General features: G+C 42.3%; 1 protein-coding gene across 1 annotated transcript; it reads left to right on the top strand.

The window, feature by feature from the left end:
• The first annotated feature begins 1,255 nt into the window (after nucleotides 1-1,255).
• SLC26A3 (solute carrier family 26 member 3) lies at nucleotides 1,256-22,028 on the top strand. The gene is made up of 21 exons (XM_068166835.1): nucleotides 1,256-1,348; nucleotides 6,169-6,354; nucleotides 7,083-7,222; nucleotides 7,337-7,447; nucleotides 7,538-7,695; nucleotides 9,037-9,201; nucleotides 10,700-10,852; nucleotides 11,643-11,725; nucleotides 13,019-13,166; nucleotides 13,287-13,400; nucleotides 13,515-13,592; nucleotides 14,009-14,104; nucleotides 15,150-15,256; nucleotides 15,518-15,587; nucleotides 15,676-15,768; nucleotides 17,578-17,673; nucleotides 18,318-18,551; nucleotides 19,077-19,131; nucleotides 19,625-19,770; nucleotides 20,538-20,600; nucleotides 21,223-22,028. The coding sequence occupies exons 2-21, from the start codon at nucleotides 6,224-6,226 to the stop codon at nucleotides 21,244-21,246; spliced, it is 2,265 nt and encodes a 754-aa protein (XP_068022936.1). The 5' UTR covers nucleotides 1,256-1,348; nucleotides 6,169-6,223; the 3' UTR covers nucleotides 21,247-22,028.
• Nucleotides 22,029-23,957: the final 1,929 nt, after the last annotated feature.

A 23,957-nucleotide genomic window follows, 5' to 3' on the forward strand; every position in this document is an offset into this window, starting at 1 on the left:
AAAGAAATCCTGAGTGAATAGTCTAATATAGCTTTCACCTTGTGGAAATGGGTATTGGGATCCTGCTCACTTAATTATTTCGTGGTCTAATCATTGACTGAAATACGATCAAGCAGAACTTCAGGCTCCTCCTGCCTCTTCTCCTTCTAGACCCATGCATGCAGCTATCTTACCAGAGTACATAGGGTGTCTTCCCTTGTGTCATTCCCTTTCACCAGATGAAGAAAATTCTCTGTTCAGGAGCAGAGTCTATAATTTCAACCCCCCATAGGCTAAGGCATACTGACTTCCAGCCTGGAGGAGTGCTCTAAGATGCCTGGAATTCTACAGCCTTCCTGATACAGTGGCTATCAACAGCTGGAACATTTCTGCATGCCTGTGCTCATGGAAGGGTCATAAGGATGATTTTCATCATGGTGTCCTCAACACTTTCCTAAACACAGGCCACCTGAACACAAGCCACCTGATGGCCTGAGGCATCAAAATACTGTTTCAGCTATCTTCTTAGGTAGTTTTAGGTATCTCAGGGAAGTGTTTACATAGGCTCAATGTGGCCTAGGGAGGATGATTTCCCTCAGTTTCTCTATAGGCAGTGGAGGGAGCAGGATAGTCCAACTTACCTATGCCATGTTTACGCCCCAGCACTCAGCCACGCACATGGTCTGCACCTTTCCTCTGGTTGTCACAAGATGCCACAGCTGTTAGTTCCATCAAGTCACGGCTGGCCTCTGGAAATCCCTGTAAAGGTCATTTTTTGCCAATGATCTGAGCATTCAGGAACTGTTTTAAGAAAGACAGAAGCTGTCAGAAGACAAATTTAGAGTCCCTAAAATGTGCTTCACAGCAAGGTTAACAGTGGCACACCTTAGAGGTGGCATGCCCAGCAGCCCTATCTCCCTTATATGAAGGCAGTGTGTTTTGTGCTCCTTCGGAAATGAAGGGTACCATAGCTGAACTCTGGTCACCCCTTCCCACCATGCTCAGCAGACACCTGGCAGATGCACAGCACAGGATTGCGACAGATATTCATCTCTGTTTTCCCATATTAGTCTCTCACCAATCAGAAACAATTCACCAAACAAAGTTAAGCAATATCACAGAGAACTTTAAGAAATGACTCTTATCATCCCTCCTGAAGATAGGCTCAATGGTCAAGGCCACAGTGAAATCTTCCTTTTCTTGTAAAAGTTAACCGAAGTTAGTGATTAAAGTGCTGCCAGTATTTAGGGAGGTTCTGAAATGAAGAACAGCACAAGATACCTGCACTGCCTCTGAAGATTTCAAAGGCGTCTTTTCCATAAAATCTTGGTGTGGTTTCTTCTGAAGATCTTCCTGGAAGACAAATCAGGTATGATTCTGACTTGGTAATTTGGATATGGGATATGTGAAGTAATGCTCATAAATTGAATGCTTCTAGATGTGTTGTATCTCTTGTAAAATGTAAAAGTTCTTTTGTGATATTTCTTTGTATTTTTCAAATGTATATATTGCAGAGAAGTACAGTATGTGTGTATACCTAGACTGAAAAGTGGGATGAAGTGGGTTAATATTTAATTATTCAGTTAAAGCTAACAGATTTTTTTGTACTTCTTATATTCAGGATAAATTAATAAAGCAATAAGAGTATCCCTTTGTTAATCCCCTCAACAAAATGACACACACACCAAAATATACATTACCAAAGGTTCACAGATGTGGGGCATTAGCAGTGGAGTTGGAAGGGTTTTTGCATGTGAGAGATGGTATTGCTGTTAATTGCTGGTCATGAGAACAGGATCAGAGGCTATATGGAATTAAACTGAATTAAAATGTTATCTCTGGTGTTTCAGTTCTGACCCAGTCTTGGTCAGTAGTGAGTGAACCTTTTTATCACTCAATAGCTATTCAGAGTAAGCTTTGTCTGCACCCCTGTTACACATGTGTGGCTGAACACATTATAGAAGTCATCAGAAGAATTGTGCTAAATGGTCATGTTCCTTGGGGGTGTGTCCAAGGATTTAATGATGGGAGCACTTTGGAAAGGCAGCATGCGTTACTGGAGCATGGATCTTTCTCTTAGGGGATTTGCAGAGGATGTTGGCTTCCACCATGCTGGTAATCATCACAATATCCCCACTTTTCTTAAAACATCTAAAATAAATAATGGTGCTAACAGTGGAAAAAAATTCCTATGCAGAGGACATCCTATTTTTCTAAACATATATAGGAAGAAAATGAGTGTGAGCAAGAGAAAGACAATAGTGGGTGAAGTCATGATAGCTGATAGCTGCCAAGAGAGCCAGTAGAAGAGGAAATTAGACAAGTAAAGCTCAACCAGGAGATGACAAGCATCTAACTACAGTAAGGTGCTACACTGGTTAATGAAACTGATTACTCCATTAACCTGCCAGGAAATAGGTGGAAGGCACATTAACACTGCTCTTTATGTGCTCAGGCTGTCTTTTTAGAATAGAATAGAATAGAATAGAATAGAATAGAATAGAATAGAATAGAATAGAATAGAATAGAATAGAATAGAATAGAACAGAACAGGTTTCATAGAATCATAAAAGGGACCACAGGGATCATCTAGTTCCAACCCCCCTGCCATGGGCAGGGACACCCCACACTAGATCAGGCTGGCCAGAGCCTCATTCAGCCTGGTCTTAAGCACCTCCAGGGACGGGGCCTCGACCACCTCCCTGGACAACCCATTCCAGGGCTTCACCACTCTCATGGTGAAGAACCTCCTCCTCACATCCAGGCTGAATCTCCCCACCTCCAGCTTCATTCCATTCCCCCTAGTCCTATCACTACCTGAGATCCTGAGAAGTCCCTCCCCAGCCTTCAGATACTGGAAAGCCACAATTAGGTCACCTCAGAGCCTTCTTTTCTCCAGACTGAACAGCCCCAACTCTTTCAGTCTGTCCTCATAGGAGAGGTGCTCCTCACAGGAGAGGTGCTCCAGAAGGGATCTCAAGGATCATCTAGTTCCAACCCCCCTGTCATGGGCAGGGACACCTCACGCTAGATCACGTCACACAGAGCCACATCCAGCCTAGCCTTAAAATCCTCCAGGGATGGGGCCTCCACCACCTCCCTGGGCAACCTGTTCCAGTGTCTCACCACCCTCATGGGGAAGAACTTCTTCCTAAAATCCAATCTGAATCTACCCATGTCTAGTTTTGCTCCATTTCCCCTAGTCTTATTGCTACCTGACACCCTAAAAAGTCCCTCACCAGCTTTCCTGTAGGCCCCCTTCAGATACTGGAAGGCCACAATTAGGTCACCTCGGAGCCTTCTCTTCTGCAGACTGAACAGCCCCAACTCTCTTAGTCTGTCCTCATAGGAGAGGTGCTCCAGCCCTCTAATCATCCTCGTGGCCCTCCTCTAGACATGTTCCAGCATGTCCAGATCCTTCCTGCAATAGGGGCTCCAGAACTGGATGCAGTACTCCAGGTGGGGTCTCACCATAGCAGAGTAGAGGGGGAGAATCACCTCCCTCCCATAGGCCTGTGTACTATGCTTCTCTTGATACAGCCCAGTCTCTGGCTTTCTGGGCTGCAAGTGCACACTGCTGGCTCATGTTGAACTCCTCATCCACCAGCACCCCCAGGTCCTTTTCTTCAGGGCTGCTCTCAAGCCAGTCACTGCCCAGCCTATATTGGTGCCTGGGCTTGCCCCGACCCAGATGCAGGACCTTGCACTTGGTCCTGTTGAACCTCATGAGGTTGGCTTAGGCCCACCTGTCCAGCCTGTCAAGGTCCCTCTGGATGGATCCCTTCCCTCCAGTGTGTCTGCTGCACCACACAGCTTGGTGTCGTCAGTAAACTTGCTGAGGGTGCACTCAATGCCACTGTCCATGTTGCCAGAAAAGATGTTAAAAAAGACTGGTCCCAGTACTGATCCCTGAGGGACTCGACTCATCACTGGCCTCCACCTGGACATGGACCCATTGACAGCCACCCTTTGGTTAAGCTTCACCTGAGTAATGCCATGTGGCACCACAGTCTTTAAAGCAGACTCATGCTCATGTTGTTCAGCCTTGGGGCGAAGGTCTAGGTCTTCTTCTTCAGTCTTCAACCCATAGCTAAACAAGATAAGAGCAAATAAATTGGGGTTCCTGTCAGGAGGGAAAAAAACACCAGCAAAATATTTACACTTTCAAGAAGACCAAAGGAGATTTGGAGAGTTGGAAATAGGCATATTGTGTGTTGCCTGAGACATGGGAGTTAAATCTGGCTTGAGGAAAGATAAATGCTGGGCAATGGGCAAGGGGCTGAAGAAATAGCTAAAGTATTGACAAAAGCCACAACAGCTGCAGCACTGGGAAAAATCTGAAATGCAAGAATAACCTACACACTTCCTTTATTTTTATGGCTTATGAACATTTCAAAGGGTACAAATAGAACATTTTGTGCCCTACAACCTAATGAATAAAATTACTCAACCGGACTTTCAGCAATACTCCTCTCTGCAATATGTGGTCTAAAAACCTGATATGCAGACTAGGAAACAGATAAACTCTGAAATCTTTAACAGAATAAGCTTCTTCCTGCAGATCTAAGTACACCACAAGTTATCAGAGAAATAATAAATTAACCGTTTTGTTCATTGAAATTTAATCAGCTCTGGATTTTTGAACTCTGATCTCGACAGAGGGAGGGACAGGTCTGGAGTATGATTTTAATTTTAATTGACTTTGGGTAATAGTCTTAAACAAGTTTAGATTTTGATTATTAGTCTGTTAGAATAATCATCTGCCAGGTTTTGGAAAATATTCCAGATTTAATTTTTTTTTTTAATGTTAAAACAGAGTAAAAATATTTAACCCACTGCCAAAATAGTGCATCTTTTATGGAAAAATATTATATCAGCAAAAGCAATATATCTAAGAAGTTCATCTAACATTATTTGGACCTCTACACATCCATTAATTTCCCCAGAATAAGCTAGAAGGAAAGTAAAATGAAATCACTTGAAATAGGTTGATAATAGGCCCTGAGCTGTAGCAAAGTTTCAGGATGGGACTCACATAGTAATGCTGAAATTATCATAGATAAATAGCTTTTCATCTATTCATAACTATGCAAACTGCTTACTGGCACTTTAAAATCTGTTCTGTAATATCTCCAAATATTGAGTACACATAAGTCCAAATGAGAAATGTATGTAGGCTATTTCTGCACAAGTCAGGTGATAAACCTGAGCAAGGAACTAGGTGGTGGTCCATCTGTCACAAGACCGGCAGCAAGCACCAAGGTGCCAAGGAGCATTTTTGCACTAAGGGAGAGAAAACAAAGAAAAGTTCTCTATTATCAGTGTCACTAAAGACTTTTTACTTCTTACAATACAACTTTAAATCTGAGTCAAGAGAAGACAGACTATGACAGAATAGATTCATTACAGCTGGAAGTCCAACTGCAGTTACCCAGAGCAAGTTCCACAGCTCCTAAGACTAGTACTAGTGCTCTATTAAATTTAATGGTGATTGTAGCAGAGACAAAAATTTATTTAGGTGAATTTAACGTGACAGGAATGTGAGGCATAGAGAGAAATGTAACAGCACAATGGGCAGCAGCGTGATGGCATCAACTGCTGCATAATACCCAGTGGTATTGTGTGAAACAAATCTTGAACCTTCACATGTGCGATTTGAGCTCGAGAGGTCGCTGCTGGAGTGACCAAGGACAGTTTCTGTTCAGCACAAAAATGCAAATACAGTTTGGGACAAGGCAGAAAACAGTTATTTAGGTCAGACATTGCAACAACTGTTCCAATGAAATAGAGGAGAAGCAGTTCAGATAACCTGTGGAAATAAATCTTACAAAACTCTCCACAAACAGAAATACCATGCTTTTTCACTACTAAGCCTAACCTCTTCATCAGACTTGAGACAAAAGATTCAGCCCTGTCTCCAAGTCCAAGAGAAGATGAAAATCTGTCTTGTCCACTTTTTGGCTGCATCTTTAGAAATAAATACTTCATGTTCCAGCAAAACACTGCCCTTCAGTGGAAGGAGGAGTGGGGCAGGAGAACACCTTGGGCAAAGTGAAGCAGGTGTCCCAGTCATCTTTCTTTTGATCTTCAAAGGTGGTAATGCTAAGTTTGAAGCTCAGTCACCTACACTACCCATCACGGCTGTCTGCCCCACAGTATGTAAAGAGCTAACCCCATTCTTCATTGTAGGTTTCTAAGTGACTAAGACCACAGAGAAGGACACACAAGTGATATTTCATGAGAAATGGTTGAACCTGTGGGCAACCACTATGTTGTAGCCAGACCTGTGTACTCAGAGAATTTGTTCAATGAAGAGCACAACAAATTGCACAGATACCATAAAACCTTTTGGGATCACGTGAAACTGTATTTTCGGTAAGGAAATACTTATTTATTTATTTATCTATAATATGTATTTAATAAACAGCCTACACTGCTGCTCTCAGACAACATGAACTCCATACTGACAACTTCCATCCAAGACAGATATGATTCCAACAAAGCAAATGAAAACTTGTTAACCAAATGCAATGCCATATTTTTCTAAAGAATTCTAGCTGCTATTACACTTACAAGTCTCTCTACAATTGTATTCTAGGCAGTTTCTCTTTTCCTGGGGACACGGGCAGTGATAGGACAAACAGTACTAGCTATAAACTGAGAGAGAGTAGATTTAGACTATGTTTAATGGAGAAATTTTTTTACAATGAGGATGGTGAAACAGATTGCTCAGAGAGATGATAGAAGCCCCATCTTTGGAAACTGAATTTCAGAGTCAGCTTGGGTGGGGTTCTCTGCCATTTCATCTAGTTGAAGAATGTCCCTCCTCACTGCAGAGGAGTTGGACTAAATGACCTGTAAATGTCCTTTGCAACCCAAACTATTCTATGATTTTATGATTCTATGAAAATGTTGGTTGGAAAGGACCTCTAGAAGCCACCATCTACTCCTTGAAACACATCTGGCAGAGCAGGTTGATTAGATTGGCTCAGATTTCAACCTCTGGCAGTCTGAACCTGAATCTTTCTCCATTTTCTCTCTGAAGACAGGCTACAACTCAGCTAAGCTGTTCACTGACAGAGCTCTGCATTGTGTCTTTACAGCTGCTCCCCACAAAGGGCCAAAAAAATTGCCTTGCGTTTGTTTCCTATTACCTCGTGGCTGCCAGCATACCACTTCAGGGAGTGGATCCTGAGTGACATCGTCTCCGGCCTCAACACAGGGCTTGTGGCTATCCTGCAAGGTACTTCCACAAAACATGTGCTCTGACACAGCCTCGTAGGCCAGGTGCAAAGGGACTGCTGGCTTCAGCCTGTAATATTTCCTCATTTCCTTCTGTGGGTCTCTGTCCTTGCAGGTCTCGCCTTTGCTTTGCTGGTTAATGTCCCACCCAGTTATGGACTCTATGCAGTATTTTTCCCTGTTCTGGTCTATTTTATCTTTGGCACATCTAGACATATCTCAGTGGGTAAGTTTAGGTACACTGACTGCCCTCCCCACTGGTGAAGAAGTACTTACTGCCCCTTCAGATCACTAATAAATGCCATATGCTGTTCAGGTCCCTTTCCAGTGCTGAGCTTGATGGTGGGTGCAGTGGTTGTTAGGATAGTCCCTGATAATATGACTGAAAATGGCATTCCCATGAATACATCAGCAATAGATGAAATGAGGGTGACAGTGGCTGCATCTATAACCTTCCTTTCTGGAGTTTTTCAGGTTAGTAAACATATGTGTGTGTGTGCCTACATGTGTCTGTCTATGAATAGATGGATAGCGGACTGGCCTTCCCTTTTGTTTCCTGCTAGTAAAGTCACCAAAGTAATTCTCTTCACCTTCCCATGTGTGGTGAGTTAACGCCTTTCTCTGAAAACAAAAGAAGAAAGCAGGGTGGAGGGCTTGCGGGTACTTTACCCTCCCTGCAGGGCGTTTCACCTGGGAAAGCTGAGTCTGTTCCACTCCCCCCTCCCTGCCCAGCTAGGGTATAAAAAGCAGGACATCATAGATGTTGGATCTCCTTTTTGGCTCCTGTCTCTGCTGGATGAGAGCTACTGCAGCTGCCCTCCTGCTCCTCAGCCACGTGGCCGGACCTGATCCTTCTCCCTGCTGCCTCCGCACCTCCTCAGAGAAAGACTGGTTTTGTATTATTCTTTTCTGTCCCCCGCCCATCCATTCTTGTTCCTTGCCCTTGTGAACCTTTTTTTCCCCTGTTATTGTCATAGGTATATAATTTGAAGAAAAAATTGTTCGCCTCTCTACTTCCAAGCTGACTCCAGATTGCTGTTTAGTGGATTTGCTCCTTACCCCTTTTTTTTCCCCTCTCCCTGTTTGGAGGGAGGAGGCAGGGGGAAGTGGGGAAGAGATTCTCAGCCTTTTCCCCATTTGAGCTTTTAACTCTCAGTTAAGGCTCAAACCACTACATGATGTAACTGACTTTGGCTCACTGATTAAGAGACATCCACCCTTCTCCAGTGACCAGCCAGTGATCCATGCTGTGAAATTCCTGGGTTTTCCCAGACCTGAGCCTATAGCTTATACAGGAGCACCCAACCTACAGAAAAAAAAACATCTGCTGAACAGAAAAAAAGCTGTGGGAGTAATGGCAGTGATGCAGACACACCAAGGGGAATAAAAGCTCTGTCTCATAATGGTGAACTACTGGATTTGTCTTTTTTTAAAAGCCTGACAACTTCTCCTTCCTTCTTAATATAGCATTCCTACAGTTCATTCCTTCCTTCCTAACATATTAATATGTTCATGCTTCCTGAAACACTGGTACCATGTAAAAATAGAGGTATTGAAAACCCTAAGACTAAGGAGGTCTATTTTAGCTATAAAAGAATACTTTTTAACTGCTGTAGCAATTAGTCTTACCAGTCTTATGCCCCCTGTTGCTAAGTCTCGATTTTTCTTGCAAATCTGGTGGCAGTATTCCTTAATTCCTGGATGTATGGGATTAGATGAAAATCTCTGTCTCCATTAACTGTGGTTCTCTTTGTTGCAGAGATTGCTTAAAAGCACAAATGAATCCCACTGATGTACAGTCATTTTGAATTTCAGTTGCTTCTGGGAATTCTCCAGTTTGGATTCATTGTTATTTATCTATCGCAATCATTAATCAGTGGTTTCACCACTGCTGCGGCTGTCCACGTTCTGGTGTCTCAGCTGAAATTCATGCTTCAGCTAAACGTGCCTGGATTTAATACACCTCTTGGCATAATCTATGTAAGTGCTAAGTGTTCATTACTTGATAACGGCATTGAAACCTGTGATGTTTATCTGACTGTATCACAAGGCAGTAACGACAGAACTCAGCATAAAAACAGCCAAGCAGGAGGAAACATGAAAGAAAAATATAAAATATGGGTTATTAGTATATAACCAATCTGGACAGGTTAAATCCATGGGCTGAAGTCAACAGTGCTAGGTCCTGCAGTTTGGTCACAACAACCCCAAGCAATGCTACAGGCTGAGGAGTGGCTGGAAAGCAGCCCAGTGGAAGAGGATCTGGGGGCGCTGGTGGATGGCCAGCTAAACATGAGCCAGCAGTGTGACCAGGTGGCCAAGAAGGCCCAAGGCATCCTGGTTTGTATCAAAACCAGTGTGTCCAGCAGGAGTAGGAAAGTGATTGTGCCCCTATACTTGGCCCTGGTAAGGCCACAGACTGAGTACACTGTCATTTCTGGGCACCACAGTAAAGGAATGACATTGAGGTCCTGAAGCATGTACAGAGAAGAGCAACAAGGCTGGTGAGGGGTTTGGAGGGCATGTCACATGAGAAGCAGATGAGGGAGCTAGGGTTGTTTAGTCTGGAGAAGAGAAGGCTAAGGGGACATCATCTTGCTCTCTACAAATACCTGAAAGGAGGTTGTAGTGAGGCTGGTGCTGGTCTATTTTCCCAAGTAGCTAGTGACAGCACAAGAGGAAATGGGTTTAAATTGTGCCAGGGGAGGTTTAGATTGGCCATTGGGAAAAACCTCTTCACTGATAGAGCAGTGAGGCATTGGAAGAGGCTGTCCAGGGAGGTGGTAGAGTCACCATTTCTGGTGGTGTTCAAGAGGCGTGTAGATGTGGTGCTTCAGGATATGGTTTAGTGGTCATGGTAGTTAGGTTACATTTGGACTCAATGATCTAAAAGGTCTTTTCCAGCCTTAGTGTTTCTATGATTACCAAACAGCAAGTTACACCTCATTAAGCAAACTAGATAATATTTTCCATCATTCCTATTGTGTGGTATATTTTAATCAAGTGCTAAGCTTTGCCTCAAGCATTTAATTATTAATTTTTTATTGGACTGATATTATATATATTTAATTTGGATGTGAATAAGTGAGGTCTGTTGGATGTGAAAAGAGGAGGAAGAAGATTGGAAGAAAGAGCAGAGAGAGGCACCTGCTCAATAATTCCATTGCTCTTGTTTCCTATCTTACATTTCCTATCCTATTCCTATTGTGTGTTGTTTTGACCCTCTCTCAGGGGGAGGCTGGGATGAGTGGGTTCAAGATCCAGTGGAAAGAGTCTTTCACATCTGCTTTTGTTGTTTGTATGATGCACATGTACAGGCATTGAGGCTTGCAATCTGCATTGCACAGGAAAGGAATAATTTCCAATTTCCATTATCCTTAGAGCAATTCTGATACAGGGCCTACTGGAAAGGGATAGTAGTACTGTGCCAGGAAACTACTCTTTCTAAAGCAACACATTTTTCTTCCGTATTTTGCAGACTCTGGAGAGCATTTTCAGCCAGATCACAAACACAAACATCGCTGACCTTGTCACATCCCTTGTAGTTTTGCTTATTGTGTTCGTGGTGAAAGAAATGAATGATCGATTCAAAGAAAAGTTACCAACTCCCATCCCGATTGAACTCCTTGTGGTAATGGTCACTTCTCTTTGCAATTGCTGTATCATTATAGTGACAAAGGTAGCAGGGGTTTGACTATTTCTTCTGTTCTGCATTAAATGATGGGTTATAATTTTACCTATAAAGTGTCAGTGTTCATGAGCTGTTGTGAGATGTTTTACCTCCATTTTGCTGTTCTTAACTGAATACATCTGTAGTGAGTAGGATGTATAGAAACTATTTTTTTTTCCTTGGACAAAATTGGCTCTGACAGCAGCTGGCTGTAATCCCTCAGATGGCTGTAATGCCACAGCTGGAGCCCCTCTGTACTATAGCTGCAAGCAGCTACTAAAGCCCTGGACATCTGTGGCAAGCACAAAACACCTTTGCCCTCCAGCAGCAGAGGGTTTTGCCTCCTGTACCTCCCTGAGCAGCACTGGTGTGGCAGAAGCCTCACACAGGCAGCAATTTCCTAAAGTTCTGGAGGCTGTTGCTATAGGTGCAAATAGTGCAAGTAGTTTTTTTCCCAAGAGTTATTAGAACACTTTTGTTATAAAACACCCAGTTTATGGGGTGGGATGTCTCTGTTGTTAGTGAGATATTCTGACATACATTGTGTGATTTATTAACATAAACTCACACCTATAAGGTGACTCAGGAATGCCATCTGAACAGCAAAGGGATGTGCAGACTTGGGGCTTAAATCTGCTGCTAGTGATGAGACTAGAAGGGTGTGTGGGAGAGGGAAGGTAATGGTCTTTAATAGTTTCTTCATACTCTTGCTCGAATGTGCCTAATGGATGTGGGGTTTATTATCTTTCAGACAGTCTTAGCAGCACTGCTCTCCTATTTCCTTAACTTTGAAGAAAAATTTAATGTAGCTGTTGTTGGAAAACTAGAGGAAGGGTGAGTGGTCTACTTAAAATTCACCAGTGAAGCAAAATGTTCTCTCTAGTTTGTCATTCTTTAATCAGTTCAGCTATGTTTCTGATTAATCTGCTTCATCTTCTTTCAGTAGGTAAATATTTTCCTCTTGACAATATGAGGACACACTTTCAACTGGTGAAATTTCCTCACTGTGACACTGTGAACACACTGTGAATACACTGTGACACGAAATAACTGCATGCTTCACTTGCTAAGACAGCTGTTGAGCAGATGTTTGTCCCTTTTACTGAGCTACTAGGTCCTGAATGCCTCCATTTCACTTGAAGTACATGCATGGTTCAGCAGCCACCATCATGCCCATGAAGAACACTGCACAGTTCTGCCTGGTCCCATAACCATCTGCCAGCATCTCCCCAGGCACCAGTATCCTCCAGAGGACTCAATGTCTGCTCCTCCAGGAGCATATCCATATAGAAAGTATATATCCACATATAGAGAATACATCCATATATAGAGTAGATCCAGCTATTCCAGAATCAATAGGCACACACTGAGTTAAAAAAGAGGGAAGAAAACATTTACTAAGACAGCATGCTGCAGCCATTTACTCACCAGGGTTCTCTCAATTGCTTCTGGAAGGCAGTCCCAGGGTGTTAGTGGGTGAAATTTGCAGAGGAACGGCTATTTTTGCTTGAAAGTTTCCATTCTTCGTATTTCTGTTCACTGAATAAAGTGGAAAAAATTAACAAAGAATGGGGTGAAAACAAAAACAAAACCAAAAGCAACCCAGAGAAAGGCATTCTCTCTAGATTCTGCAAAAGACAAAAGGGAGGTGAAGGGACAGGAAATTATAAAGCTAAAGCATCTAGCAGATAGATATCCTGAGAAACTATCAGTGTTACCTGATGTAGTGAATACTTGTTTAGCTGTCTAAAGGGCTCCCACGAATCACATTTTTTGGTCATGATTAAGTGGAATCCTTCTGTGTGCAAACTCCCCATGCAAGCACCATGTCAGCTCTTATATCTATGTGTAACTAGAAGGCAGAACTGTGCATGCACTTCAAATAAAATAAGCAGTGGCTGGTGCTGGCCAAGTAAATGAGAACTTGCTGAGCCACATACTGAGACGAGTGTGAATTAAGGGTCCTGGTCCCAGTTAAAAACCCCTCAAAGTTTTGTAGGCTTCAGACCTGCAGTTCTGTGCTTTCTCTCTCCAAAGTGCTCAATATGAGGGGACGATTGCCTTGATCACTTGCTGGACAATTTGTCTCAGGCATATCCTTAACAACTAGAGTTTGTTGTCTTTTAGATTTCATACACCAGTTGCACCTGATGCACATATCCTCCAAAAGTGCATTGGTGACAGCATTTCCATTGCAATCGTTGGATTTGCAGTAGCCTTCTCTGTGGCTAAAGTGTATTCCATCAAGCATGACTACACAATAGATGGAAACCAGGTAGGCAAAAAACACAGAAATCACAACAGTGCATTTGTCAATAGGAAACAAGACACCTAGCCTTTGGAATAACTGTCATGAACTGGCTTTTAAGAACAACCTCTTCTGTGTTTATTTCAGGAACTCATTGCTTTTGGACTGGGTAATATAGTTTGTGGATCGTTCAAAGGATTTGCTTCCAGCACTGCTCTGTCAAGATCAGGTGTGCAAGAGAGCACAGGGGGCAAAACACAGGTACAAAAGACAACAATCATGACGGTATTTAAAGCAAGAAAGCTCTCCTTTTTTCCCTAGCTGACCATAATGCCTGTGGGAACTTATTTTTGTTGGGATTGTTTTCTCATGCAGATTGCTGGTATTATCTCAGCTGTAATTGTCTTGATTGTGATCTTGGCCGTTGGGTTTCTCCTGGCACCATTACAGAAGGTATTCACTCATTTCACCTAGTACTTCCTTCTGCTTGTCAAAGGCAAGGCTAATCTAGGAGTCACTGGGAGTGTTTACGGGCTTCAGTGGGAGCCAAACAGGGTTTTGCAAGGTTGGTTCTTCTTCCCAGATCACGAACAGAGGACCACTAAAGGTGGCTCCTCAAAAGGAACACAAGTCCCCAAATACCAAGCATCACAGCACCAGCTTTTAGGTGCAAAAGAAATACTGGAATTTGCAGCTTCACATCAGACACCTGCACTACACCATAGCTGGCAATATTCCAGCAGCAGTGATACAATGGGAGGTGCTCCCTGGCCTTTCAGCTGCACTTTGTCCCTGTCTTTTAAATCTCAATGTTCAACATTTGCTTTGGTTGCTTTAAAATTCAACATGTATTTTGGCCTTTTTAACAGTCAGTCCTCGCATCTCTGGCTCTTGGCAACCTGAAAGGAATGCTCATGCAGTTCAAGGAAATAGGCATCCTATGGAGAAAGGATAAGTATGACTGTGTAAGTTGAGTCCCACAAACATTCAGGAATGATGCACTCTGGAAAAGGCATCTATTGTGCAAATTCGCTCAGAGCCTTATTCGCTGCATAGAAAATACAATAGTGGCATGCCTTTGTTACTCGTATACACTTTGCTCATGTTTTCCGTTTTGTTGCAGGCATTTTCAATCAATTCTCTCTCCTAATTTCATTGTCATCCATTTAATTAGAATAGAATAGAATAGAATAGAATAGAACAGATTGGAAGAGACCTTCAAGATCATCACGTCCAACCTATCATCCAACACCACCTAATCAACTAAACCATGCAACCAAGCACCCTATCAATTCACAATACAGTTACACAGAAGGCAGTTACAGAAAATATCCAAATTCCTACTGCATTGGCTATGGACTCAGGGACACTTTCTCACACTCATGCAGTGTGTTAGATGTAACTTACACATCTTAGAGAGTTTACTCCCAAATGGTAAAGCTGCTTGGACGGCGGACAGGATTGCTTACCTCTAACACCCAGAAAATTTAGGCTCTTGACTTTCTCATCAGTCAATTCCTTGTATTCCTAAGCAGTTCCAGGCTTCACTTTTCCCAGCTACCAAACAGTTATTTGCCACATGAAAATGCTTTGAGATCTATGGTTCAAAAATATTCAGAATTACCTAGTCATTTGTGCTTGCCTGTTGCATACATTCGCAGCACCCACACTCGCACATTTACAACTCTTGGCTTTACTGGGACTCTGATTCATGCATAACCTTGTGTTTCTGCTGGACTTCTGTTAAGAACTTAGTGAACTACCTATTAATGATCTACACCTTTATTATTCTAAACCTTTATTGTATTGCCATCCTTATACACTCCCTGGTGCTAGTCAGTGAGTATGGCCTTCTTTTACAAGAAAAAAATGTAGGAAACATGACACCCTGCAACAAAGGTAGACGGACAGCCTGGAGCAGATCTGAGATCTGCAGCTGCTTCCACTCTAGGCTCATGACCCAGGTCCTTGACATGCTCATAACTTTTGCCATCCACCTGCTTGTTGCAGGTTATATGGGTGGCGACTTTCGTATCTGCTATTCTTCTTGGCCTGGATATAGGGCTAGCAACCGCTGTGGCATTCCAGCTGCTGACCGTGGTGATCCGCTCCCAGATGTGAGTATTTGTTGGACATAATGACAAGCTATCTCAGGGCTTCCTGTTACAAACGAACTTCCCTTGTACAGAGAAAGCCAACAGCTTCATGCCTCAGTCTGACTAGCAACTATGTATAGAAAAATAATTTACAGAGTTAGACCCTTAGATGTGGGGTCCCACTTCAGTCTACCACTACAGCTGAGGTTGCTTTCTCTGATCCTTCCCTTCCACCAGACTTCAGTATTGGGTACAAATAAGAGTGTGTGTGTTTGTTCACAGTCCAAGTTGCACAGTTTTGGCTAATGTTGGGAGAAGTAACATCTACAGAAACAAGAAGGACTACACTGATGTAAGAAATGTTGTGATTCTCTTATTATCTGCTGCATTTCTGTTTCTGTAACAGATGTTGTTAGTGACACTTTTGCTTCATTGTACAGATTTATGAGCCTGAGGGAGTGAAGATTTTCAGATGCTCATCTCCTATCTTCTTTGCTAATATTGAATTCTTCAGAGAGAAACTCATCACTGCTGTAAGTGTCTGGGGCTGTTGTTCCGAGCATATGAATTGCATGACACATTAAGGTGAATACAATTTCCCAATAATTATTATATGCAACCAGTCCATGGCTCAAATTTTAATTTTTCATGAATTATTCAAATATTGTTGTCCCTACTGTAATCCCACATGTACATACACAACTCTAAGAAAAAGAACAGCCTAACTCTTGCTGGACTTAAACCATAACAGTAGATATAAAAAATTTAATTCCTTTAGAAGCAAATAGCACAAATGTTTTATTTTATTAGCACTGGTATTATTTACACCCAAAAAATGCTAGTTTACTCATCCTGCCACAAAGAACATAATCACAACAGTTAGAAAAAATGCCAAATGCAATCACACTATCAGAGATCTTACTATCTTCCATGACAAACTGGGTGAAAGCAGCTGGTCTTTCCATAATCAGTACAAAGGATCAGGACCACTGAGCCCTCACCGTGCCAGAGAGACCCACCATCCGTAGGCTGCCAACAAACCTGCACCCGTAACTTCTGCTTCCTGCTGCTCTTAGATGGGAGTTGATAAGCAGTGGTGTGGTGGGCTGAAATTACCCCCCAACTAATTTGGAGAGACTACCCCCAAAATAAAAAAAATCACCAGACCAGCTCAGTTTGGGGTGGAAGCAAATGAAGCTATATTTACAAGCAAACTACAGTCTAGAAATATGAAACACAATTAATATGTGAAAAATATACAATATATGTACTATATATATATTTGCAATTTATAAACAACACAGAAACTCCTCAGACGGCCCTGGATGGATCCAGAGGACCCATTCACCTCCTCCCCCACTCCCTCCCTTCTTTCTGTTACCTCACACGGTAGTCAAAACAGAGATACCCCTGGCAAGGCCACAGGAGAGGGAAAGAGGAAAGTTGCAAGCAGAAGCAAGAGAAAAAGAAGAGAGAACTGTTTATGCCTCTTCTCTATATTCCCATTAGCGATCTAATGAATTATATGGACCTTATCATTATTTTGCTTTGGCATCCAATGGTAATTTATTTTACTTTCAGCCTTTGCACTCAGGGACTAGGCTAAAGTTCCCCTTTCTAACTGCAACAAGTGGCTACTTAGGCATTGGCAATTGGTTCATTCTTCACATGAGGGACTTAAACTGGCAGAGAATCTAGGGAATCTGGCATTTTTGGGTCTCTATGTGCTTGGATTTCACTTCAGAAGAGCCTGAAAGGTTTTTTTAGTGAGTGTTGGTGCTCACTCCACTCTTTCTTTACTAACATGGTAATTCTAACACCTCTCTCCTGCAGCCACTAAATAGACAAGGCAGAAGACTTGCAGGAATTTAGTGAATTTTACATCCTTTTTAGCCTAATACACCTATCATCTAATTTTGTTAAAAAGGTTCAAGAGACACGCACAGCCAGCACGATCAAGAAACAAAGCCAGGTGTATGTGACACACACTGCAGTCAGGTGACACAGAGCAGTTACAATATTTGAGCTCTCTAATCTCAGTCACTTGGGTGGCCATCTAACAATGAAGACATGCTTGAATTACTAGCTTGTGCTATAGCATTGTCACTGCTATAATGCTGTCCACGCTGGTGTCCTAAAGTTAATACAGATAGGCCTTCCTGGTTTGTAGTCATACCTGTAGTTATTTTTCCAAACAAGAAACAGAGACCTTGTTTGAACTGATGAAAAGTTGTAGGCCACATCAAGTTCAGCCTATGTTCATCATGACAAAAGAAAAGCCACATGAGATGCTATATCCTTCCCCTGGTGTCACTGTTGGTTTCAAAGTGCTGTTTCTGCAGGTTGGTTTCAACCCACTGAGAGTACTGAGGAAACGCAATAAAGCTCTGAGGAAGATCAGAAAGATGTTGAAGAAAGGAGAGCTGCAAGTGACACCCGTATGTAAAGCAACACCACCTGGGGTGGGGGATTAAACAACCAGGTCCCTGGCTTGACATGGCAAAGAGGTGATTCACAGCCTCCTGTCCTAATTAGATCTACTATTCCACAAGTTGCTACTTCATGATATAAAAGCATATATAAAAAGATTTTAAATTACTCTCACAGTTAAAGACCTACAGCTTTGCCATGGGCAGTTTGTATCTGTGCACTGGAGCTTTATTGAGCATCAAATGGCACAATCAGATCCTACAGAGGCAATGTTCATCCAGCATTAATGGTAGGATAAAAGTGGTTTTCTCCCAGCCAAAATCCTATGTACTTTTTGTTCACTTGTTCCAAAATTACTGAATTAAAGTGTATCTGACAGCTGACTTTAGGGAACAATAAAAATCCATTATAAACTGATTATTATGATGACTAAATGATTGATGATAGGAAAGATAACAAACATTTCCAGACTCCTTCAGACAAGGGAGAGACAGAAATTCTTCTAGTGTGAAGCACAGGTGGGTCCTGCTCCATCTCATGGGTACATCAGCTTTGCATTGCCACCACTCTCACCCCTGCCTAAGATGCACTACCACACTGGCTGGATCTTGAAAAGGAATATTAATTGTAACACTTTTCTCTGTCAACACAGAAAGGCTTGATTTGCATGGTTAATCATATGCACGAGTCAGATGAAGAACTAGACAACAACAGGATAGAGGAGCTGGACCAGCCCACCAACATGACAGACTTGCCTATTCAGATCAACTGGGGTGCTGACCTCCCCCCTGGCATCACTGTGCCCCAGGTCAACATTCACAGCATTATTCTGGATTTCTCATCAGTGTCCTTCCTCGATTTTTCTGCCATGAGAGTCCTCCAAAAGGTAATTGTAATTAACAAGACAAACAGTGATCACATGAAAGAAGAACATATGAATGCAGTTACACTCAAGGAATACACTTAAGGGAAGGGATGGCATCCAGAGGGACCTTGACAGGCTTGAGGAATGGGATAATGTGAACCTCATATTTACAGAGAAACTGAACTCCCAGCCTGTCAGTGGGAACTGTAGTTCTGCTCAAATTCACAGATACAAAAATCTCCCCTGAAGATTTTGGAAGTTTTGTTCCATCATGTGTCAAGCAGGAACAATAAAGCTGTACAGTTTTTGAAAGGACATCTTTTTCGTTTTTTTAATGCTGCCCCTTTTCAAAGGTATCAGGCATCCCTGTCTGCAGCCACGTGAAAATACTATTCTGCCTCTAGGTACAGGGGAGTTTGACTTGAGAGCTGCTTGCCACCTTAAGTATCTTAAAGTGGTTTGCATATTTGCTGTGGCTAGTCACCATAATGGTTGTTATCAGCAAAAATAGCAACATCTCAGTGGTGTGTATTTCTGGTTCAACAGACTTTGAAAGAATTTATCCGGATCGACATTGACATTTACATTGCAGGGGCACATGGTGAGTACTTGTCTTTCTATCACATTACCATGAACATATCATGCCACTGCCTTCCTTGTCCACTACCAAGCATGGCTGCAGAGGATCACCCTCATTTGATCTTCCAGTTTTGGATAGTGAACAGATTCAGCTGAACAGAGGTATCATCCCTTCCACACTGTCCTCAGAAAGCTAGGACCACACACAACAGCTCATTTTACCTATGGTCACTGCTGTGTTGTACAGCTCTGGGCTGCAAGATGCCCAACACAAGCCCAGGTTAGGCAATAAATAAGGAGCAAGTCTCAAATTCCCTTCTGCCGGGCAACAAGCAGAGCAGGACTGATGGGCATTTATATCCCAGGCTGTCCACATCAGCAAAGAGGAATCCATTCACTCTAATAAATAAAACAGTGCCATATACCTTGTGCACAGTGGACACATTCAGAATACACTATTTCTTCATTCTCAACGCCTGCAAGTCACTTTGTGCTTTGATTTTGTTCTCTTACAGAGGGTTTCCTGGACAAACTGGAGAGATGTGCGTTTTTTGATGAGGAGATTAAGCCATCCATGTTTTTTCTCACCATTCATGATGCAGTTTTACACATTTTGCTGAAAAAGGATATAGCCAGCTCCCCCAAATTAAAGCTCACTGAGGTAACACTACAGTTTTCATTTTCCACTACATTTTTGCTTTTTCATTACTCACAGGCACCCAACAGCACCCTACATAGCCAGCCAAGTGCCCTACACAATCTCTATACTCAAAGAAATTAATCAATAATTAACTCAGATTGTCTCAAACTTGGAGAGTGAGAGTGGACCCTGGTCCAGGTATCTGTCAAATCACTAGTGAAAGGAGTGAATAATTTACACTGGAGACTGGCTTGGCCTTGGACTTCACTTGAAGCCAATTCCTTGGGAAGAGCATGGTGTGGAGCAAAATTCCAGTCCTCTGTCATCACCCATCTGTCACTGACTGCTGCATAGACTGAAGTAACCCTTGCAAGAAAGACTTGACACTGCTTGCAAGTAGGCTTCCCAGGACTGTCCACTTTCAAAAGGAGTGCTAAAGTAGTAGAGATAGATTACTACAACCAAGTGTGGTGTTAGGATTTCTGAGAGTGTTCTTCTATCAAGGGTCCCATGTATGTTAAATCTGTTTAAAAGTACCAAACTCCAAACACTACTCACATAGAAATTGTTTAATCTCACTTAGCTGAACTGGCCCAGCAATTCTGTGCTAACCCAGAGACCTGGCCAGAGGCATAATGAGCTGACAAGTGAGGGCTTCCTTCCATCCAGGTCAACTTCCCAGGCATGTTGCAGTGATTTAAAAAGCAAGATTTTTTTTCAATGTGAAAAAAAGAGAAAAAAAAGAAGTTATTAATTTCCTAACCCACAACTTCTTGTGTTCACTGCAGAAGGGTAGCAACAACAACCACACCATCATCCCCAGCAATGGACTGCACAGGCAAGAGAGCATGGTAAGACTCCTATCTCCAGTAGCAGCACTCACAACCATAGGAAACACAGCCCCAGAAGCTGCTTCCAGGAACTGCTACATCAGATAACAAAAGCGTCTTCATCCCTGAGCTCTTGTGTCAGCTCAGGGCAGAAAGCATACAGACAGCTTATTGATGGGATTTGACTTAAGGCAAAGCCTCACAGGACTAAGAGGCATGGGGCTCTGCTCAGAAACCTTACTCTGAGCCCTGAGAGTCTGCAAAGAAAGGTGGGCAAAGGCCATCTCACCATGCTGTTACTTCATCTCCTCACCTGTCCACCACAGTTCCCCCATGATGAGCTCACAGTAGAATGTTCATGTGGTAGAGACACCAGCATTAGTCCCACTTATATAAATGTCTCAGGCAGAAGAGGAGTCTGGAGATAGGGATAAGAAAGGGACATACACAGCATTTCATCAGGGACTTAAAGAGAAGGGCAGTATCCAGCACATGACAAACCCATAAGGAGAAAATAGCAGATCACTGTCTTCCCACATACACACTTCAAAGGTTGCAAATTCTTACGTATCACTCTCCAGTGAGCACCTATCCTGGCAACTCCTTACACAGAGTGACATTTATTTCCTTTTATTTCCTACAGATTCCAACAGAAACAAAATTTTAGACTTAATGTTCTAAACAGAGTATCTTCCAGCAACAATGGCACTTACAGAAGACAAATGCAGATACAGTGATAAGCGTGAAGACAGAAGAATATTTTTAAATATGTTAAGGATTTACTACATGTACTTATGTTCCAAATTTTGGACTGAGCTTGTTAAGTCTTTATGTGTAGAAATGTCTTTATGTATATACACAGAGGCTAAAAATCACACAGATTTTCTTATTTCATACCTTGTTGACAGCCTATCCAGAGAGCTGAAGAAGCAGGTGCTTGTACATATATCTTCATTATTCTAACAATTTGTAGACAACAACATGTACAGTTACTGGACAACATATGAATATTTGAAATCTTGTAATTTATAACAGACTAATAGTCAGGAGTGGTATTTTATCTTCAGCTTGTATATAATTTGTATGAAGTTTTCTTGATGGTTTGTTAGTAGACTGATTCATTAAACTTGTTTTCAGCTCACTACCATGAGCATAGTGTACACAGGGAATGATGTATCTGCTGTAAAATGTGGGGGACTGTGATGCATCTGTGAACCCTTGGAAGAGCTCTGGTGAGAAAACATCACTGTGCTCCCATGAGAATCTGGAAACCACAAGATAAGATGTGCGGCCACCTGGACTAGCTTAACAAGTAACTATAGCAATGCTATCGCTGACCCATGAGAATCTTGAGAAAAGTTCATTAACCAACTGCAGGCAGCCATAATAACAATACACACAATATATGAGTTGTGTGCTGGAATAAATCAGTTCGCTTTTTGCCTTCTATATGCGCTGCACGTGTTCGATTCTTGTCGCACAGACCGTCACCTCATCCCTACCCCAACCCCTATACAGCAACAGTAAAACATGAAAATCACTCAGGAAAGACATAATATTTTCAGATCCAAACATGATTTATTGATTTAGTTTGGGCTGGTATAAAGTGTACAAGAGAAGATATATTTAGAGTGAACTAATAAATAGTATAAAGTGCACAAGAGAGGATATATTTATAGTGAATTAACAAATAATGATTTTGGTAATTTTTTATTGCTTGCTGCATTTGTCAATACACCATTGAGGTAGCTCACAATCAGTGAAACCCAGCACATGTTCTGCAGGGAGTGGACAGACACGCTGGCCCCAGAACTACACATGTGGAGCTACACGTGTGGAGCTGCCAGGTGGGCAGGCTGAATAGCCCAGGTATCTTGGACAGATGCCCAGAGGACTTTAATTTAAAGAATCTACTCTGACACTCTGATTTGCACAACCCAGTCTGTCATCAATTAATGCCATCTGGAAGTCTAAGGTTTGAAGATTAACTATTTCACATCTTGGTTGGAGCAAGGAGAAGGCCAGCCTCTTCTCCTCGGTGTCAAGCAACAGGACTAGAGGAAATGGTTCCAAGCTGCACCAGGGGAGGTTCAGGCTGGATGATAGGAAATACTTCTTCACATAGAGGTTATCAAACATTGGAATGGTCTGCCCAGGGCAGTGGTGGAGTCACAGTCCCTGAAGGTGTTTAAGCAGCATGTGGACCTGGCACTTCAGGACATGGTTTAGGATTGACTCTAAACTGGGTTGCAGGTTGGACTGGATGATCTTTGAGCTCTCTTCCAACCAAACATTTTCTGTGATTCTGTGTGGAGAAAAAAATCCCAAACCTCCAAAGTGACAGAACTTTTAATTTAACATGGCAAGTGCTGGAGGTACAAAAATCTTCAGCCTAGAGGAAAATGAAACCATCTGAAAGAGACAATAGTCTGAAATCACAAGAGCCTTTCGTTTTCAAGCCTCGCTTTGATTTTTGACCAAGCTGGGGTGACCAGAATTGTCCATTCAAACTTGTAGCGAAGAAGGGCTGAATGGAAGGACAAAGTGTTCTGGATAAACAAGAACCACAATTTTTATCTCTGTAGCATGCAGGACTTCAAAATAAAATCTGAAGGAAAACCAGGCATAAATAATGGGGAGAAAATGGCACTTTGTTTTATAGAAGGTGCATACACATATGCCACGTTCAGCTGGTACCTCAATTTAGAAAACAGAACTTCCAAAGGGAAATGCCAGATGTATCACCTCTCTGAACCTGCACAAAGCCTTCCATTCTGTGCCACATGGGCAATTGTTAGTGCCAATGGAGAAGATGTGATGACTAAAGGCACTGAAAGTTGAAGATGGGTTACACTAATGAAGAAATGACAGCTTGGAGCTTTGAAAGGGAAACACCAGGATGGAAAGACCACTGATCTGTTAAATATTTTCTTTTTTGATTTGGAGTTATGTGACAGAATCTAATGAGACCAAGATGGAAAAGAGTATTAAAGTGATGAGGCTTTGAATACAGAAAGAATGAGGTGAGTTTCATGACTTAGGGAAGAGAATTTCAGCATTCAGAAAACACACTCATGTTTGCAGATGAGTAACAAGCTGTGGATCTGTGATGGGTGATCTCCCTGGATGGCATATGAGGTGTGACCTTTGGTGGTGATCACAGCAAGATGTTGCAGGCTGCTTTCTACAGACATCAGATGAATGGTGTACTAGCCCACTGCTTTTCGGAGCATGCCACAGCAGATTCATTGGCTAAATCATGTATGTTTCATGTGCCAGATAATCAGCACAACTGTACCTGAAAGCAAGTACAATCAAGACATACTCAAAGCCCTTCTACTACAACCTTCCTAAAAAGGCATAGATTATATTAGAATA

Source organism: Melanerpes formicivorus, unplaced genomic scaffold (genome assembly GCF_026170545.1).
Source record: "Melanerpes formicivorus ecotype bairdi unplaced genomic scaffold, bMelFor1.0.p_v2 SCAF_3, whole genome shotgun sequence".
Lineage (NCBI taxonomy): Eukaryota > Metazoa > Chordata > Aves > Piciformes > Picidae > Melanerpes > Melanerpes formicivorus.

What these genes read in the sequence shown, in the direction of transcription:
- SLC26A3 (XM_068166835.1), top strand. Translation starts at nt 6,224, where the DNA reads ATGGTTGAACCTGTGGGCAACCACTATGTTGTAGCCAGACCTGTGTAC. An exon ending in GTTGGAAAACTAGAGGAAGG is followed by an intron (nt 11,726 to 13,018) that starts GTGAGTGGTCTA and finishes GTTGTCTTTTAG; the next exon opens with ATTTCATACACCAGTTGCAC. An exon ending in GAGAGAAACTCATCACTGCT is followed by an intron (nt 15,769 to 17,577) that starts GTAAGTGTCTGG and finishes CTGTTTCTGCAG; the next exon opens with GTTGGTTTCAACCCACTGAG.